Source organism: Cervus elaphus, chromosome 5, assembly GCF_910594005.1.
Source record: "Cervus elaphus chromosome 5, mCerEla1.1, whole genome shotgun sequence".
In the NCBI taxonomy this organism is placed as follows: Eukaryota; Metazoa; Chordata; class Mammalia; order Artiodactyla; family Cervidae; genus Cervus; species Cervus elaphus.
This window is the reverse complement of record NC_057819.1, coordinates 1,842,264-1,860,749: the sequence shown is the minus strand read 5'-3', so window position 1 is coordinate 1,860,749 and position 18,486 is coordinate 1,842,264. Positions and strand designations below refer to the sequence as shown.

Below are 18,486 nucleotides of genomic sequence, written 5' to 3'. Positions count from 1 at the left end.
GGATGGGCCATCCCTGCTGTATACTTTCTTGTGTCAGCTGAGCTGTTTTCTGATAAGCACCTTGTACGTTAGTAAAGCCAGACATATCATCACTGATTTAAAAAGGAAAAAAAAGATGAGAAAGGAAAGTGGGGCAAGCGGGGTGGGGGGGCCACTGTGGGGCCCCTTGGTAAAGACGGGGCAGGGGCCCGCCGCTCCCGCCGCGTGCACGCTGACGTCCTGTCGCCCCGTCTCTCCCCAGCGTCCGCTGAGCCGCCCATGCTCCCCTCGTCCCTCATGCTGCTCAACACGGCCCACGAGTACCTGGGCCGGCGCGCCTGGTGCTGTAACTCCGACGGGGCCTTGCTGCGGTTCTACGTAAGTGCCGCCCCGCCCGCCGTCAGCCCTGGTCTGGAAGGTGCCTGCGTGGCCCTCTGCCTCTCTCTCTCTCTCTGCCTCTCAGAGTAAGGCTTAAACTTGTTGGCTCTATTTCGTTAGCGATTATAGACTCACTTAGACTATCTTCTAAAGTCAGTTCTGTTTTTCGGAATAGGGTTCACGCAAGCGTGAAATTGCTGAGGTGTCCGCTTCAGATTTTACAGCCTCTGCAGTGCCCCTAGTCCTGCCCCCTTGTCACCGCCAGCGTCCTCTGTCTGCACTTCCCTTTCCTTTGTTGAGAAGTCTTACATGCGGTTGGTTGAAATTACTTTCTTCACCCAACCAGCTATTGGTTAACTGATCTGTTTTCTCTTTGCTGTCTAGGTCATTAAGTAGTACTTTAACATTTATCATTTTTTACTGTGTGCAGGATTGCTCTGTTTTTTCTAACTTACTGAAGTGAATGCTTACATTGGTGATCATTTTCTAATACCTGTGGTAAAGATTGTAGGTTTTCCCCAAGTACATTTTTAGCTGCATGCCATAAGTTTTGACATTTGCTGTTTTCATATAACCCATTTCTAACTTCATCGAGTTACGTTTAGAGGATGTGGTCTGTACTATGCCTAGTCTCTGGTATTTGTGGAGACTTGCCTTTTATTTCTAGTCTTGGTGAAAATTGCCACGGATACTTGAAAAGGGCGTACATTTGCTAACAGCAGGGCATAACGATGGCCGTGGCTCTACCTCCATAGATTCACCCGTTGGCTATGTGGATCCCCTCCTCTGAGGGCCTCGCTGGAGTCTGCCACAGGTTCCCGCGGCCCTGACGGGACTCATCGTCTGCCGTCATGACCAACTCTTTAATTCACACCCCTCTGTGGGCGTCTGAGTGTTCCCAGGGCAGGGCCGGTGCCTCCCTGTGCCCAGCTCAAGCTGGTACCGTGTAGATACCTGGGGGGCAGGTGAACGGTGAAATGAACGAGTGTAGCTGGAAGCCGCCTGGGTGCTGGCAGCAGGGAGACTAGGCAGGCCTTCCTCGGGCCCTGTGGAGCGGGGCCCGGGCGGCTCCAGGGCTGGTGGGCCCGTCCTGGGACCTGGGTCCAGACGTGCTGCCCAGGTCAGCGAAGCTGGCGGGCCCTCCCCCAGCGCCTCTCCCCACCTGCCTGCCTCAGGTGCGCGTGCTGCAGAAGGAGCTGGCTGCGTCCCCCTCTGAGGACACCCACCCGTACAAGGAGGAGCTGGAGACCGCCCTGGAGCAGTGCTTCTACTGTCTGTACAGCCACCCCAGCAAGAAGAGCAAGGCCCGGTACCTGGAGGAGCACTCGGCCCAGCAGGTGAGGGCCTGGGTGTGTAGGTGGGCTGCTGCCGCAGGCGCGCTAGGCCCATCAAAGCAGAGGGTGTCCTTGCAAGAACAGCTGCGTGACTGTGAACTCATTACCCGAAAACGCAGCAGCTCGGGCGTCCTTCAGCAGATCCCCACAGTTGGGCTGATACAGATGATTCCTTAGAGTTTCCATTTGTGTGGTGTTGGGTTTTCAGACCGCAGTGGGTGTTAGCTCATGGCTCCTGAACACGGTCAGTTAATCTTTGATCTGAGCGAGCCCACCCCCGAAGTGTGTGCCCCTGTGGGCAGAGTCCCGCTGTGACCCCTGTGGTGTGCAGACTGCCCCGGCCCAGAGCGAGCCTTGCTCAGTATCTGGCAGCCAGGTGACTGGCCCTCCAGTGTGGCCGTGTGGACTCAGAAAGTGAGCCCTCAGCCCCAGCGATTGTCTTCGTAGAGACCAGGCTTGTGTTGGTTCACGTTTCTCCCCGTCATACATGTGGGTCTGGGGACTGCCGTCCGCGAGTGGGTGTTCCGAGTGCACGGTTACAGTTTCTTGGTCTCCCGTGCGTGGTGACCTTATTGCCAGGGGATGCCGAGTGTTTGCCTGAAGAGCTCACCGTGCACGCCCTGGACTGCGCTCCGACCGCCTCTGTCTGCTTGCAGGTGGACCTGCTGTGGGAGGACGCCCTCTTCATGTTCGACTACTTCAAGCCCAAGACCCTTCCCGAGTTTGACAGCTACAAGACCAGCACCGTGTCTGCCGACCTGGCCAACCTCCTGAGGAGGATTGCCACCATCGTGCCCCGCACCGCGCGGCCCGCCCTGAGCCTGGACAGAGTGTCCGCCTACATCGAGGGCACCTCTGTCGAGGTCAGGGCTGGCTGCCGGCCGGGGCCCATCTCCCGCACCCCACCGCCTGCTGCCTCAGCCCCTCACCCTTGCCCTCTCACCTGCCAGGTGCCCTGCCTCCCCGAAGGGGCCGACCCCTCCCCTCCAGTGGTCAACGAGCTCTACTACCTCCTGGCCGATTACCACTTCAAGAACAAGGAGCAGTCCAAGGCCATCAAGTTCTACATGCACGACATCTGCGTCTGCCCCGACAGGTGAGCCCCTGGCTGCGGAGGCCGGGCCGCTGCCTCCTCGTGGGTGGGGCGGGGTGCCCCTGCCACTGCGCAGAGCCTGGGAAGGAGGAAGGCCAGGGCGCGGGGGCCTCTTTCCCCGTCCCAGGCGGCCCTTTGCTCCCGGCCCGCGGTGGGGAGGCGCTGCCTGGCTCCAGCCTGCTGGGGTGCAGCCTCTGCTCCTGGTCCCAGCCCCCAGCCCTGGGGAGTCGGCTGGACGCCTACTTCCTCCAAGGCCATGTCTCTCACTGTGGCTGTTTCCTTCTTTGGGGCCGGGCTGCCGTGGTAGTGCTGACCTGCGAGCCGGTTGTACCTGAAGCCCAGGCTTTCTTCCCAGTGAGCAGGGCCTGCTGGCCTCTGCCCAAAACGCACAGACTGGCCTGCCCCACCCGAAGGGCCAGCTCAGTCATGAGGTCCGGCTCGCTGGACTGAGCCAGCAGAGAGCCAGCCTCGGAGGGCCAGGGTTGAGACGCGACCCCTCTGCGGGTGACCTGTGTCTGAAGGGTCTGAGGGGCACTCGTGGGCAGCCCTCCTGGGCGTTCTTGGGGATGGGGAGGCCCGCCTCGTCAGACTTCTGGGCCGGGGAGTGGGGGGCTGGGGTCTGAGGGGCGAGGCCAGCACACACCTCTCACAGCTGAGGAAGAAGCTGTCCGGAGAAGCCCTTGGGGGCCCTGTGACCCCATGTCCGTCCTGCACACTCATGTTGGTGACCAGGGCGGCGGATTCTGCTCTGGCCACGTGCAGGCCCGTGGGCGCTACTGTGCAGGGTGTGGAAGGAGCTGCCCAGGCGGAAGGCCCCCAGCTGTTCCCACCTTGCTTCCCCCAGCCCCCCCCCCGGGGGGGAAAGGCTGCTCACCGTCTGCTCAGGCCTCCCCTTCCCTCATCCCTGAACCTGGGGAGCGGAAGGGTCCGGGAAAGAGCCAGGAAGCTTTGTGAGCCAGTGGGCTCCTCGACATGGCAGGCCTGGGGATGCTAGGGGCCAGTTTTATGGCTCTGCTCGGAGGGGTGGAGACTGTCAGCCAGCGGAGGGCAGTGTGTCCGTGTGGACGCTGCTTCTCTGTGCTCTGTGCTGAGAATGTTGGACTCTGAGGGCCCACCTGTGGCCTCGGATCTCAGAGAGGCCCCTGCGTTCTCCCCCGCAGCCCCTCTGGGGTGGTCTCAGGATGCTGGGTCTCGGGCATCATGGGGTCCCCTCGCTGTCATCTGGCTGCTGGGGCCTGCCCTGGGTCCCGGGGCCAGCCGGTGGAAGCTGGGTGGCGGGGGTTTCGGGGTCTGGGTTGCCCCGAGCTGAGGCTCAAGGAGGCTACAGGGCACGAGGTTACACCTGCAGGACAGCCCCTGTGCGTCCCTCGGAGCTGCCCTATGGGGCCGCCCTCCAGGCAGGGAAGTGGAGGGCAGCAGGGCTGTCCTGTCAGGGTCGTGCCTGGGTGCTGGTGAGGGGCCCGTGCCCTGCGCACTCCTCGGGGTGGGTCTGCGGGGCAGGCCTCCAGCTCACGGGTGCCCGTGGCAGCAGTGTGCTGAGCCGTGCTGCGTCGTGGCCGCAGGTTTGACTCCTGGGCGGGCATGGCCCTGGCCCGGGCCAGCCGCATCCAAGACAAGCTGAACTCCAATGAGCTGAAGAGCGACGGGCCCATCTGGAAGCACGCCACACCCGTGCTCAGCTGCTTCCGGCGGGCGCTCGAGATCGACAGCTCCAACCTGTCCCTGTGGATCGAGTTCGGCACCATGTCCTACGCCCTGCACTCCTTCGCCTCGCGCCAGCTGAAGCAGTGGAGGCCTGAGCTGCCCGCCGAGCTGGTGCAGCAGGTGAGGGCGGTGGGGAGGGGCCGAGGCCCTGCCAGCTGGGCGCCTGCTCCCCGCTCGCCCTGGCCGGGGGGTGTGCACGGGTCAGCACGGGCTTCAGGGCCATGGCGGAACCGCTGTCGCCTCCCTGTTCCTCCCGAGGGGCTTGTTGAGTCTTTGTGAGATTGTCGACACTGCTGGGACGCAGTGTGGGTGCCGTAGGGGCTCCCTTGTCTCCTTGAGGGGACGCAGAGGAACTCCATGGTGGGTCCAGGCATGTGTGGCAGGACACCTTTGTCCAGGGAGGTCTCCCTGGAGAGCAGGCACGAAGGGGCCTGCTTGTGGACTGTCTGTGGTCAAGGCCGCTGATGGTCGTGGGGCTGCAGGGAGGCCTGAGGACAGGAGACACTTAGCCAGTGGGACCCGCGCCCCAGGCGAGCACCGTCAGCCTGCACCTGAGCGAGGTCTCTGTTGCTAGGCCGAGGGCCCCCCAGCACCCTGCAGAGCAGCACACAGGCGCCCAGGGCCCTCTGCCCCGTGCCTCCCCGGCCTGCCTGCAGCACACTGAGTGGGGGCGGCCCGGGCCCGTGGAGCCGTGAGGAGCGCACAGTGTAGGAAGCCGAACTAAGGTGGGAGCGCCTGCAGGAGAGGCTAGTGAAGAGCCCCGGGGGCCGCCCACGGGACTGTTGGGGACTGTTGGGCGTCCCAGAGTTAGATGAGAGCCCGGGATGGTCTGGGGGCCCTCTCAGGGCTGTTGGGCATCCCAGAGTTAGACACGGGCCCGCGGTGGTCTGTGGGCCATCTCAGGGCTGTTGGGCGTCCCACAGTTAGACACGGGCCCGCGGTGGTCTGTGGGCCGTCTCAGGGCTGTTGCGGACCCCGCAATCAGACGAGGGCGGGGCGTGTCCCGCTGCAGCTGGAGGAGCGGAGGGACAGCATGCTGGAGACGGCGCGGCACTGCTTCACGGCGGCGGCGCGCTGCGAGGGCGACGGGGACGAGGAGGAGTGGCTCATCCACTACATGCTGGGCAAGGTGGCCGAGAAGCAGCAGCAGCCACCCACCGTGTACCTGCGACACTACCGCCAGGCCGGCCACCTCCTGCACGAGGAGGCCGCCCGCTACCCCAAGAAGATCCACTACCACAACCCGCCCGAGCTGGCCATGGAGGCCCTGGAGGTGCGGCCGCTCATGGCAGGGGGCGTCATCCCAGGGCAGGGGGCGGGGACGGGCGGCCACCCTTGGCCTTGGGGGCCTTCCCCCACCCGCCTCCCCCCCCGCCCCCCGCTTCTCACACCGTGGCATTGTCGTAGGTGTACTTCCGGCTCCATGCATCCATCCTGAAGCTCCTGGGGAGGCCTGATTCCGGGGTCAGTGCGGAGGTCCTAGTGAGCTTCATGAAGGAGGCTGCAGAAGGGCCCTTTGCCAGGGGCGAGGAGAAGAATGCGCCCAAAGCCTCAGAGAAGTGAGTGGGGTGCTCCTGGCGGCCGGGCGGGGGCACTGGGGTGGGGCGGGCTCTGCTGAGCCGTTCTGAGCTCGGGAGTCAGGCCTGGCCCTAGGCACCCAGTGGCGGCTGGGGTCCTTCTGTTGAACCCCAGATGCAGAGGTTGCTTGAGTGCCCTGCACTTCCCCGTCACCTCCCAGCACAGCTCTGCCTGCGTGAACGCTGCTCACTGCAGCCTCCTACCCCAGACCCAGGCAGGGGTCCTCTCTAAGCCCCCCTGAGCTCAGGGCACTAGGGCCCTTGTGTGACTCCCTGGTGGGCCTGGGTCACACCCCGGACCTCCCCGGAGCGTGGGTCGCCCGGCGTCCATGTCCTGGGGCTTTGGCTCACTCGCCCCATCTCTGGGCCCATGCCTGGCTGGGCTCTGTGCTGTCAGCTGCTGGGACGGGGGCACACGCGTGGATGTCACCAGGTGGACGCAGTGCACCCAGAGAGATTGTCAGAAAGGGCCCCCTGGGCACAGCAGAAACGGGCTTTTTGTGATTATAAGTCTTTTTTTAACTTGAAAATTATATAAATGACACACACGTGCCCACTAGCTGTAGAAGGTTCTGGCAGGGGTGAGCGTGGGCTGCACGTGACAACCCGCCCGTCTGTTCTTGGCTGCTCCCCGGAGCATGCTGTGTGTCTGCACACGCTCAGGGGCACACTCAGCTCCCAGCTCTTGTCCTTCATAGAAAGGCGCTCCCACAGGAGCTGCAGGGCCGGTGGTCCCCACGGTGGGTCTGGGACTGACTCTGAGACACTCCCCACCCGCCGGCACCTGCTTGTCCCAAGCAGAGCTCAGGGCGCCGTGCTTTCTGCGGCCGTTTCCTTGTGCCCGTGTGAGCATGTCTGCACACTGACCAGGATGAGATCCCTTAGGCCCCGGGCGTCACACGAGGTGCTGGGGCTGTGGGCTGGGTGCCTCCAGGGAGGCGTCTGCCTGCTGTGAGACTTTAGCCAGCAGAGGTGCAGCCATAAAGATTGGGCAGCAGCTGGTAGGGCCGGAGCCCAAGTAGGGCCCCTGGGGCCACCCCTTCAGCCTGGGACGGTGTCACCCCAGGAAACGGGTGCCCCTGAGGGGGCAGGTGCCACCGAGGGGAGGGGCCCCCTGAGGAGACAGTGGCGCCCGAGGGGAGGTGCCTGCAGAGGCGCCGGCCCGCCGCGGTGCAGAGGGACGCTGACGCGCCCGCTCCTGGCCCGCAGGGAGAAGGCCTGCCTGGTGGACGAGGACTCCCGCTCTTCAGCTGGGACACTGCCGGGCCCCGGAGCCCCCCTCCCCTCCTCTGGCCCAGGTCTGACTTCCCCACCTTACACAGCCACTCCGGTTGACCACGATTACGTCAAATGTAAAAAACCCCACCAGCAGGCAACGCCGGACGGTACAGTCCCTGTCCCCCTCCCGCCAGCCTAGGCGGCACACCGGTCCCGGGGGGGGCTTCGGGCCATGAGTCGCTTTGTTGTGTGAGGGGGTGCCGGGTGTGGGGTGACACGGGCAATGTTGCGGTCTTCATTCACCTCATGGACTCACCGTGACCCTCTGCCCTCCACATGCTCAGGGCCGCCCCCTGCCCCGTCCCCGGGGGCCTTCCCGAGCCCGCCGTGCCCTCTGGGGGCCGGGGACCTGAGAGGCTGCGGGTGCCTGCGGGCTGCCCGAGCCGTCCCGGCGCGTCCTTCTGATGGCCAGCTCCCCTTGCGGGCCGGGCAGGTGGCGGCCGGTCACCACATCCTCACCAACACCACAGGCCCGCATGCCGGCCTTGTAGCTCGGGCCTGCAGCGCGGGCCTGCCCGGTGGGCCTGGAGGGCCGCTCAAACCCCTGCCCCCGCGTCACTCGGCACCGGGACCCAGGGCAGGGCTCCCAGAGGGCAGTGTGGGAGCAGGGCCCCTGCAGAGCTGCAGGAGGGCCCGGGGCGTGCGCGAGTCCTCGGGGTGCTGTCTGTGACCTGGGGGGAGTGCATGCTGACCGGGCCCCCTCTGGGGCTGTGGGTGTGTGTGTGCAGATCTGTGTGGGTGGTCTGAGCGTGTGCGTGTGTCTCTCTCCCTGCCCCGAGCGTGGAGCACAGACCCGGAGCTGGCCGGCCTGTCCTCCCACTGCGACCCCACAGACGTGCCCCGAGCAGGGCCTTCCCCGTCCCTCACCTCAGGGCGAGCCCTCTTTGGACCTTTCATCTCGAGGACACTGAGAAGACACTGGAGACGAGTCCCTGCTCGGGAAGTCCTTTCTGCCGGGCACTCTCTGGAGGACTTGGCGCCACGCCGGCCTCCGGGTTGGGAGCACCTCTCGGGTGCCCCGCCCTGGCACATGCATGTGCGTGGAGCTGGGAGTAGAGCAGTGCGGACAGGTGCTGCTGGCACGCGTGCTGGGCGCCTGGCTCCGGAAGCGTGCAGGGAGCCTCACACACAGCCCAGGGGCCACCTCAGCCCAGCAGCCACCCTGCTGCCCGCTGGATGGTCCGGGAGCGCCAGGCCCACCTCAGGCCGTGCTGCTCTTGAGGATGCCTCCGCCTCCGCCTCCGTCCCCGCCCCAGAGGGCGGCCGGGTCAGCTCGTACCTGGAGAGAGGCTGGGGGAGGCTCCGGAAGGTGGCGGGGTCTGTGTAGGGACCTTGACGACCGCTCCCCACCTCCATGATCACTTAGCACAGCGTCCAAGGCCCGGGCGCTGTCTGAACTGCCCACACCAGGGCGGGGCGCTTTCTGCCGCCTGCCCGCAGCCCTGGGGAGAATCCCTGGAACCCAGTGGTCCCTGGGCAGCGGGAGGTACGCACGGCTGACCAAGAGCCCCAGCTGGACCAGGAGGGACAGACAGACAGCGCAGGGCCTCTGTCCGCAGCCCTGCCACCTCACCGCTCACTCCGCCCGTCTCAGGAGGTGCTGTTGAGGGTTTCAGCACCAGAGCCTGCCGGCCCCTTCGGCATGCCACCAGGGATGGCCACTGACACAGGCTAGACGCGGCAGGATGGGCGCCCTGAGCAGGCCCCGTGCTCCCCCGGCGTGTGGTGTGCAGCGTGTGTGCCTGTGCCTGTGCACGTGCGCGTCCGGGTCCCCCCAGGAAGCTCTGTGTGGTGGATCAGGCCGCGTCCTGTCCCCTCTGAGGGAGCGGGCTGAGGGCAGGAGGCTGCAGGGCTAGTTGGGGCGGGGCCGAGGGCAGCTGGGGTCTCAGGTGGGCAGCGGGGAGGCCCCACTGGGAGGTGCCTGCAGGCCGACGGTGCTGGGAGTGTGTGTCTCCCTGCTGGGGGTGCTGGCAGGGTCCAGGGAGTAGGCCTGACAGAGCGGCCTGGCCCTGGCGTGGGCTGGCCAGGCCCCTCGCTGTCTCCTGACTACCTCCACATGACCTTGGAGTCCCGGTGCGGGTGGGGGCTCAGGGTGGGCCGTCCAGGCGGCCGGTGGCCCTGCCCTCTGGGAGTCCTGCACCCTGAGCCAGGTGTGGGCACAGCCCGGCCCGCTTGGTCGGGAGCAGGTGTGCATCTGTGAGCCGTGGACAGGGCCTCTCAGGGCGGGAGACCTTCCCGAGGGGCGCAGCTCGGCCAGGACGGGGGTGTGGGGGCGAGAGGGCGGGGGCTGCGGGGTGCCCGTGTGCCGCAGGAGCCCCGGGGGTGGTGAGCCGCACGGCCCTCGGGGAGCCCCCGCAGCATCCATCGTCACTGCCACGCCGCCATCCGCCTGCCTGTGTGTGTCCATCTGTGCCCGTGCCCGCGTCGCCCACGCTGCCCCCGCCAGCATTGCCCGTGCCGCCCCTAGCCCTGAGCGCACCGCCCCGGCCCTCCTGCTTGCGCTGTCCTGGCTCGCTTCAGGGACCGAGCTGACGCATGCTGCCCCCCGGTCTGGCTCCTGCTGCCCATGGCCGGGGCGCCTCCGCGTCGCTGTGCCGTGTTTGGAGAGTGTGTGTCTGACACGTGTGGCTTCCACCCTGGCTCCAGCCAGACGCACTGCAGCCCCGGCCTCCCTGCACCGCCCGCCTGCCCGGCAGGCCCCTCAACCTGGACTCCTTCGCTTTGTTGCTTTTCATTTAAAAAGGTCGCAGAGGCGGCAGGCTGTGTTCTGGGCACAGACCTTCTGCCCACAGCACCCGGGCGGTCCTGTACCCCCGCAGGGCGGGCCCAGTGTCGGACCAGGGAGGGAGGCCATGAGAGGGCCGGCCTGTGAGCCTCCTCTTCCTCCCCTCCCTGGTTCTCAGGCCATAGGTGGTCACGGCGTCTGGGGAGTGCCTGCTAGGTGCTCAGCCTGGGTGAGGGCGCCGTTGGGGGAGCCTAGATGAGACCTCGTTGGATCTGTGTGTCCCTGGGGCAGTGCTTGGTGCCCCGAGGGAGCATCGTGAGCTGCATCAGGTTTGGTGGGTTGGGAGGACCTCCTGGAGGAGGGCCACTTCAGGCGAGGGACTGTGGGAGCAAAGACATGGACCTTGGAGACTTGTGTTCGGACAGTGAGTGACCAGGTGGGAGAAGAGAGACCCCAAAGGGAGGCTGCTGCTGCCTCTCTTGGGAGTGTGGAGTGGGCTCATGGTGGTTCTTCTCTGGGGCATCTGTCCAGTCTCCTGGGCCTGTAGCAGGGGGAACCCATTCCACGGCCAGCCTTGCTCCCAGTGGACGAGTCCTTTCCTGGTGGTCATCAGGGCCCGACTGGGGCAGACCTTGCTAGTTTAAAGAGTTCTCAAAATATTGATTGTACTCAGGTTGACTTTCCTTAGAATCCTGTTGTTTTCTGGCTGGCAGAATGGGGTCATCCTGTTGGGGTTTAGCAGCCAGAGTGGCCACAGTTCTGACCACACCGGCAGACAGTTCTTTCCTTGAGCCTTCATGTAGCTGAGCTGATGGAATGGGTGGCCATGGGCCGTTTCTAGTCGTCCTGCCGGAGCAAACGGAAAAAACACAGCAGGGAGTGTGTGTCTTGTCACCAGAGCCCTTCAGGCTGGCCTGGGAGTCCTCAGAGTCCAGGGGGTGTGGGCTGAGTCAGACCTGCCTAAAGAGAGCCCCAGGGGACAGCCCGCCTTGTGTCACCAGGCCGGGCCCTGCTCCCTGCACCCCAGCTCTGTCCCCTTGCCCTGGGCTGTGGGCATCCCCTGGAGGTGGGGGAGGGGTGCCTGGGTGGTGGGTGGTCCCCAGGGTCCACCGAGTGCCTTTCCCTGGAAGGCCCTCCGGTCCAGCCCTGTGAGTCTCCCAGCTCTCTGCTGGGTCTGGCCCTGCCTCAGGACGGGGGCCTGGAAACTCCCAGCACAACCCCTGCAAGAGCCTCACGGGGGCTTGACTGGCTTCTTACTGTGAAATCTTGCTTTCTTTGTAGTACTGAAAATCAGGGTCATTTTCAGCAGCCTCATGCTGACCCTCTTAGACACACACGTCCCCAGAGCTGCAGGGTGCTGTGTGGCGGTGGCCCTGCGGGTTCAGGCCATTTCCCTGTCCCTGCTGAGTTGCAGCCTTTTGTGATGGTAGTGTTTCATCTCCGATTGGTTTATTCACAAGGCTTTTTAGAGAGTAGCATAGCATCTGCACTGGGGGAGACGTCTTCAGGGACTGAAGTCTGTCCTTGGGTGACACGGTCCCGCTTCATGGGCGGCGTGCTCTTCCCCTCTGTCAGGCTCCTGCCTTGAGCGTGGTCAGCCTGCACTGCGTGGCTGCGGTTCTTCTGTAGACACAGTGATGGTTTAGAGAAAGTAACCATGGGAAGGAGGAGCGGGTCTCCCAGACCTCATCGTGTCTATCATTTTGTTTCTTGACAGCGCTCTTCTTGCTTTTGTGACTGTGTGTGTGTCTTGAATTTCTCATGGACTCGGGATAGCACGTGTAGGACAGAAGACGCTGAAGGGCGCGTCTTCACGCCCGGAATGGGCTTTGCTTTGTGCTCCCCGGCAGCAGGGGCGGGAGGCAGACGAGGTGGAAGCCGGGCGGGGCTGGGCCCTGCCGTTGCTGGGGTTTCCTCGGTGCACCCCGCCCCGGACGCCCGCTCCCCAACACTGGCTGTGCTCAGGGCCACTGGTCTGTCTCTGCCTCCCACTCACTCTGCGCCTCTGTGCACCCCTCGGGGGGTTCCTCTGCGTTCTCGCCCCTCCCCTGCAGCAGAGTTCTCGTTCTGGAGTCGGCACCTGCCGGCCTGGGCTGGGCCCGGCGGTCCTCTGCAGTCTGGGTGCCGCCGCACAGCCAGCGGGCCGGGTCCCTGCGTCTCGGGGTGGGAGCACTGGGGCCCAGGGCCTCGCACGGGGGAAGGTGTTTCCCGTGGGTCTTCACCTGCCCTGTGTGACCTGGTGCCTTAGGCTTTGCTCCCCTGCGGAGAAGGTCCCGCCAGGGCTCCACGCCTTCCCCCAGCTGTGGCCCGCACCCCGGGAGGGGTCCCCCCGTCTCCGCTCCCCTCCTCAAGCAGCGGAGAGGTGGAGAGGCACCCCGGGCGCCCCCACCTGGTGTGTGAGCCCAGGTGTCTGGCGGGTCACTGAAGACCCACCACACGTTGGCTAACAGCGCTGGCCGAGTCCTGACCCTCGCGGTTACGTGTGCCTGTTACGGTGTCCGCCCTGTGGTGGCGTACGGCCACTGCGCGCGTCTCCTTCCCACCCCATGTTCTGACGCGTCACACTGGTAACTCGCAGTCGGCTGCGGCGGGAGCCTTTACGCTGCAGGATCCAGGGATGTTACAAGCGCAAGCTTGTCCCCCAGAGCCAGCTGTCAGACCCACACCGGAGCACCGCTCCCCGGGGAAGCCCTGGGGGCCTGCTGCCTCTGGCGGGGGGCTCGATGCGCCCAGAGGGGCGGGCCGGGCCGGGCCATGAGCAGCAGCTGTGGGAGGCTCCCGGGAGGCCCCTCTGGGCCCCGCTCGTGGCTCACCCGCCGCTCTCCTCCCCCCAGAGCGCAGCCAGGACAGCACGGCCGTGGCGCTGTCGGACTCCAGCTCCACCCAGGACTTCTTCAGCGAGCCCGCCGGCTCCCAGGAGGGCTCCCGGAGGCCCTGCGCAGAGAAGAGGCCACCCGCTCCCGGCTCCCAAGCAGGACTGCCTGGTAAAGACCTTCCGGGGGCCACAGAGGAGAGAGGTACGGAGCCCTGACTTGGCGCGGCCAGACAGCCGGGTGTCCTGGGAGTGCCCTGGCCTCTGCCACGGCGCCTCCACCAGTGCCCGGGACCGCGGTCGGCCGAGGCACTCACAGGCCAGGCCCCGGTGCTTCTCCCAAAGGGTGGGAGTGACCGCAGGCCTGCTTGCGGGTTGTGGGGTTCAACGCAGCGTCTCAGGAAGGTGCATGACGCTCGGTGAGCACTGGTGACGCTGGCCTGGTCAGACCCCTGGGCCCATGCAGACCTACACGCCGTCCCGTGTGTCACACGTGTTTCCTTCTCAGACCCCCCGGGCCCGTGCAGACCCACACGCTGTCCTGTACATCACATGTGCTTGCTTTTTGGTCTTAACGCTGCCCACCCCCCCTTTCTCAGCAGGGCCCTGATCTGGCCCTGGGGTCTGCCCAGCTCCCCATCCCTGGGGTCCCCAGGCCCCACTTGGAAGCCAGTGGTCAGCCCCAGTTCTGGTCTTGCTGGGAGGCTGCAGGCAGGCGGACAGTCCTGGCCGTGCTCTGAGGCCAGGGCTGGTTGGCCAGCTGTGGAGTTTGAAAGTGTTCTGACGCTGGCCCGGCTGGGGCTCACAGCTGCTTAGCAGACAGCAGCAGCAGCCAAGCCTCCTCGCATCCCCGAGAAAAGCACTGGCTGTTCTCATTTACTAGACAAGTACTTGAGGTCCAGAGGGCTTACCCTGCACCCTTAACCGCTCCCCCACGCTGCCTGTCTGTCTCCGGGGTCCAGCCCTGGCTCCAGAGTCGCCACACAGGCCCTGGATGGGAGAGTCTGGGCTCAGGGGCTCACGTGTGGGTGTGGCCAGAGCCGTGCCTGCCAGGGAGGCCCCCAGCTGTCTGCTGCCTGCTGCCTGTCCCTGCCACCACACCCCTTTGGGTGGGAAAAGGTGTCCCCCGAAGGGTCAGGGACGGGCGTTGATCGGGGGTGGGGGGTGTACTGGGCTGGCCACCGAGTTCCTCTGGTCTTTCCCTGAGATGGAGGGGAGCCTGGGGCGGGGGCGCTGAGCCTGGAGCAGGTGCTGCCCTGGGTGGTGCTGCCACGCCTGCCCTCTGCGGACCGCCTCGTCGTGCCCCGCACCGCCCGGAGGTGGGCAGCCTGTGCCCCGTGCAGGGGCACCCCGCGCCCCGCTCGCAGCCCCGCCCTCTGCTGCACACCAGCTGGGGTGTCCTGTGTTGTCAGGGAGGAAACGGGAAGCCACGGAGGCCTCAGCGGGGCCCTGGGGGCAGAGACCCGCTGCTGCAGGGCCGGCCCTGCCCTGCCCTGTGATCGGCATCCCTGCCGCCGGTGCCGATGGCCACGGGGAGGGCACCAAAGCCGAGGTGACGCTCCCCTCGTTCTCAACACAGGGAAGGCTGAGGAGTCCTCGGAGAGCACGGAGGGCTCCCGGGCCGCCGAGCCGGGCAGCCAGAAGCCTGCCGCCGACCCCCAGGGCCCCGCCAGCGGCCCCGCCAAGCCCCAGACGCCCGGGCCAGCCCCGGGGGATGGCAGGAAGCGGGTGGACGCGCCCGGGGAGCTACTGGCCTTCCCTCAGGGGCTGCCTGCCGGGGCGGAGGAGCAGCGGCAGTTCCTCACGGAGCAGTGCGTGGCCTCGCTGCGCCTCTGCCTCGGACGCTTCCCGCAGCACTACAAGAGCCTCTACCGGCTGGCCTTCCTCTATACCCACAGCAGGACCCACCGGGTGAGCGCCCACCACGGCCCCGGGCTCGCGTGGGCGAGGGTGGCTGGGAGGGGGCACGGCTCGCCTGGGCCTCCTGGCTGTCTGCAGCCCTGGCGGCCTCCTCCAGCTCTGCAGGAGGACGGTGTAGACTCAGCAGCGGGGCCCCGGGTGTAGGGGCTCCCACGCTTCCCACCAGGCCTTCTGTGCGGGCGCTTAGCGTCAGTGGGGTCTGTCTTCGTCCTTTTCTGGGCTCCCCACTTGCCCAGAGGAGCTGGGGAGACAGCCCCCAGAGCTGTGTTCTCACGGGGCAGATCTGCAGACACCAGAGAGCGGATGAGGCGGGTCCCATGGTGATGAATCCCACAGGGAAAGTGGTGGGGTGCAGGCAGACTGGGGTGCCGCTGGGGCTGGAGGAAAGCACTGTTCTCGGAGCCCGCGGGTAGAGAGGTCGTGGTAGCTGCAGGGAGGGGAGGGAATTGCCCAGGCGGGTGAGCAGCCGGCGGGGTGGCCCCGGGGTCTGGCTATGGCCTCCACTCTTGTCTGACTCCCCTGCTCAGGAAGGCCCGGGCTCAGGAGCCGCTTCCCCCAGAGGCCCATGCTGGGGGCCTGAAGAGGCAGGGAGGGCAGACAGCCTGAGACAGCCTGGCGCTGGCTGTGGCGGGAAGCCCCCTGACGGCTGCTGTGGGGGTGCGGCGCGGTGCAGAGCGGCTGTGCGTGTGGCAGGCTGGCTCCCCGGGGCAGGGCACACGGGCACTGCAGCTGGGTGGGGGCTGCAGGGCGTCTGGCTTTCCCGGCCCCCGCTGCATGCCCCCGCCCGCCTGGCTGCTCCTGGCTGTGCCGAGTCTTTTGCACCCAGCAGACCTGGGTTTGAATAAAGCCCCTCAGGAGCAGTCTGTGGGGCTTGCAGGTGCCCTCCCCTCCTCCAGAAGCAGAGCTGAGACGGGACCTGGGGGTGAGACGCCCCGAGAAGGGAGGGTCGGTCACCGGCTGCTGGAGGGAGAGCGGGGCTGCGACGCAGGCCCTGGGGATTCCCGGGTGCCTGCCCACTCCCCCAAATGGCTTTAACCTTGGCCTGGGGCTGGGTCGTGCGGGCTCCTCAGTCTGTGACCTTGCTGGGCGGGCTTTCGAAAAGTGGAAAACCACACTTATGTCAGCTAGAGAACTCGGGGGCGCTGTCCACAGTTCTGCTGGTATGAAACTAAAGGCTGCACTGGTGTGTATCTGCACACACAACAGTGACTGTCGGGGCTCATGTCCTCTTTGCTCAATGTCGGGCAGCCTGGCTCCCGGGTCCCAGGCCATCTCCACCGCGCCTCCGCCCGCACTCACCGTGGGCCTGTCCCTGCTCACTGCTGGCTGCGTGCTCCTCTGCAAACTAGCCCAGGTCAGGTGGGTCCCCTGTGCTAGGCTGATGGGCGTGGGCCCAGTGGCAGAGACGAGGCTGCCCAGCTGTCTGTTCTGTGGGGCCACACCGCACGTTTGCAGCTCCTCAGTCCCCGCGTGTCCTGCCCGGCTGCCTGCTTCCCCGAGATGACATTCCCTTTCTGCAGCACTTGGGGGCCCTGCAGGCTGCTGTTTGCTCTGCACAGAGGCCTTGCTGGGTGGCTTTCAAACACCTCGCTGCCTCGCGGGCTGAGCACCGGGCCCAGTCGGGCAGCCTGCCATCCTGGGGCCTGGCCAGAGCTCTTGGTGGACCATCTCTGGCCAGTGGTGACCACCTCCCACACAGCTGTTGGATAACAGACGCTTCCTGCCGTGTGGACTCAGCAGCAGTCCGTTTCCTCGTCAAGCCCGCCTGTGGGTGTGGTGGTGGCACCTCCGTGCTCCCCGCTCGTGGCTGTGTGGCTGCCTGGAGCAGTGTGGCCCCAGCGGGGCCAGCCTCTGACCCCTCGGGTCCTGCCCAAGTGCCCCACCTGAGGACCACAGCCCGTCTCCTCTGTGTCGGCACCGCCCAGGGTTGCGGCCCTCCCAGCCCTTCTGTAGTCGTTCACCCCTGGGGACTTTTGACATCCCCCGAGGCTGCTCTCCAGCCCAGGGTCAGCTTTGCTATACATTGGACCCCCGCCTTGGGTCCCCCAAGGTGCGGCCCCTGCTGGCCCACGTTGCGGGGCACGCCTGAGAACACAGGCTCCCAGATGCTCCCGCACCCCAGGAAGGTCACCACACCTCAGTCCAGTGCTTGCTGCTCTGTGATTCTCCAAGGGCATGGTCGTGGCAGGAGTTTGAGTCCTAGGCCATGGCATTACTCGTAAAATTGTGGCTCCCAGCGTCCACATGGGCCACTCAGAGACCTTTCAGCAAGGGGTCCTGGTCTTCGCTGAAGAGTGACTCTGTGTGGCTCCACCAGCCTGCTGCTTTTGGCTCGCCCGGGGAACCGGGGTCCCCACCTGTCGCGAGGGATCAGGACTGAGTGGGTTACAACCTGGTCCTGGAGCTAGACAGTCTTGGAAAAGGACAGACCTGGAAAACTCACACATCCCAATGTCAAAGCTCACTGCAAATCTCCAGTAATCAAAGCAGAGTGAAATATTATTCAGCCTTAAAAAGAAAGGACATTCTGATGCCTGCTCCAACATGGATGTCCTCAGTGAGATTAGTCAGACAGAAAGAACAAATCCAGTAGATCTCCATGCACGTGCGGTCCCAGAGCAGTCAAATTCATAGAGAGTAGACGATGCCAGGAACTGCTGTTGAATGAGGACGGGATTCAGGTTGGCCAGGCGAAGAGTCCCAGAGGGGCTTGAGACGCGCCTGTGCCACGGCGTGAAGGCGCGGCATCGTGAGCTGCTGAGTTGAAAGTGGCGCCTCTGGTGGGGTTCACGTTATGTGCTGTGTTACAGCTACAAGGAAAACCGGGGTCGATCCAAGGTCAGCGCAGGCGAGCTGGGAGTCCAGAAGTGAACGGGTGCGTCTGTGGTCACTTGATTTTCGGTGAGGCTGCCACAGTCCTTTCGTGGCAGAAAAGGACAGTATCCTCTCAACAGAGAGCGCTGGGCAGCCAGAGTGCAGCTGGAGGCCGGCGTCTGCATTGTTCAGTCGCTCAGTCGTGTCCAGCTCTTCATGACCCCATGGACTGCAGCCCGCTGGGCCTCCCGGTCCATCACCAACTGCCAGAGCTCGCTCAGACTCATGTCCATTGAGTAGGTGACGCCCTCACAGTGTGTACAGAAATTCACTTGAAATGGATCGAAGACCTCGATTTCAGGGCTGAAACCATAAGACTCCTAGAAGAAAACATACATGTACATCTTCGTGACCTCGAATTAGGCAGTGATTCCATAGATATGACGCTAAAAGCACAGGTGACCAAAAATAAATAAGTAAGCCAGACACTATCAAAACAGAAAACTTTTGTGCTTCAAAGGATACTGTCAAAGTGAAAAGGGGTCAGCAGAATGGGGAAGAGATTTGCAAATCACGCATCTGACAAGTGACTTGTATCTAGAAGACATGAAGAACTCATAACTCGTTAATTAAAGACCAGCCCAACTTAAAAATGGGCAAAGGGCCTGAATAGACATCTCTCCGAGAAGACACACACAGGGCCAGGCAGCAGCAGAAGAGACGCCCCATGCGACGACGCGTGAGGGGATGCAGGCCCAAACCACACTGGGCTGCCACTGCCCCGCAGGCGTCTGGGTGCTGCCCGCCTGGAGGTGCGCAAAAACCTCACGGGGCTGTGGAGCCAGAGGCCACGAGCAGGCGCTCCCCAGGCG

The 18,486-nt window shown here is 64.9% G+C and overlaps 1 protein-coding gene across 5 annotated transcripts in view; it reads left to right on the top strand.

The window, feature by feature from the left end:
- The window catches only part of CABIN1 (calcineurin binding protein 1), a 70,760-nt gene that overhangs the window by 26,668 nt on the left and 25,606 nt on the right, over positions 1–18,486 (top strand). For 3 of the 5 annotated variants that reach the window (XM_043901189.1, XM_043901190.1, XM_043901188.1), the window contains exons 19-28: positions 242–357; positions 1,533–1,694; positions 2,348–2,554; positions 2,642–2,787; positions 4,347–4,608; positions 5,501–5,761; positions 5,896–6,047; positions 7,275–7,450; positions 12,903–13,085; positions 14,460–14,791. In XM_043901189.1, coding sequence (XP_043757124.1) covers positions 242–357; positions 1,533–1,694; positions 2,348–2,554; positions 2,642–2,787; positions 4,347–4,608; positions 5,501–5,761; positions 5,896–6,047; positions 7,275–7,450; positions 12,903–13,085; positions 14,460–14,791 — 1,997 coding nt within the window. The remainder of the gene's footprint in view (positions 1–241; positions 358–1,532; positions 1,695–2,347; positions 2,555–2,641; positions 2,788–4,346; positions 4,609–5,500; positions 5,762–5,895; positions 6,048–7,274; positions 7,451–12,902; positions 13,086–14,459; positions 14,792–18,486) is intronic. The other 2 variants (XM_043901192.1, XM_043901191.1) reach the window with 2 other exon arrangements.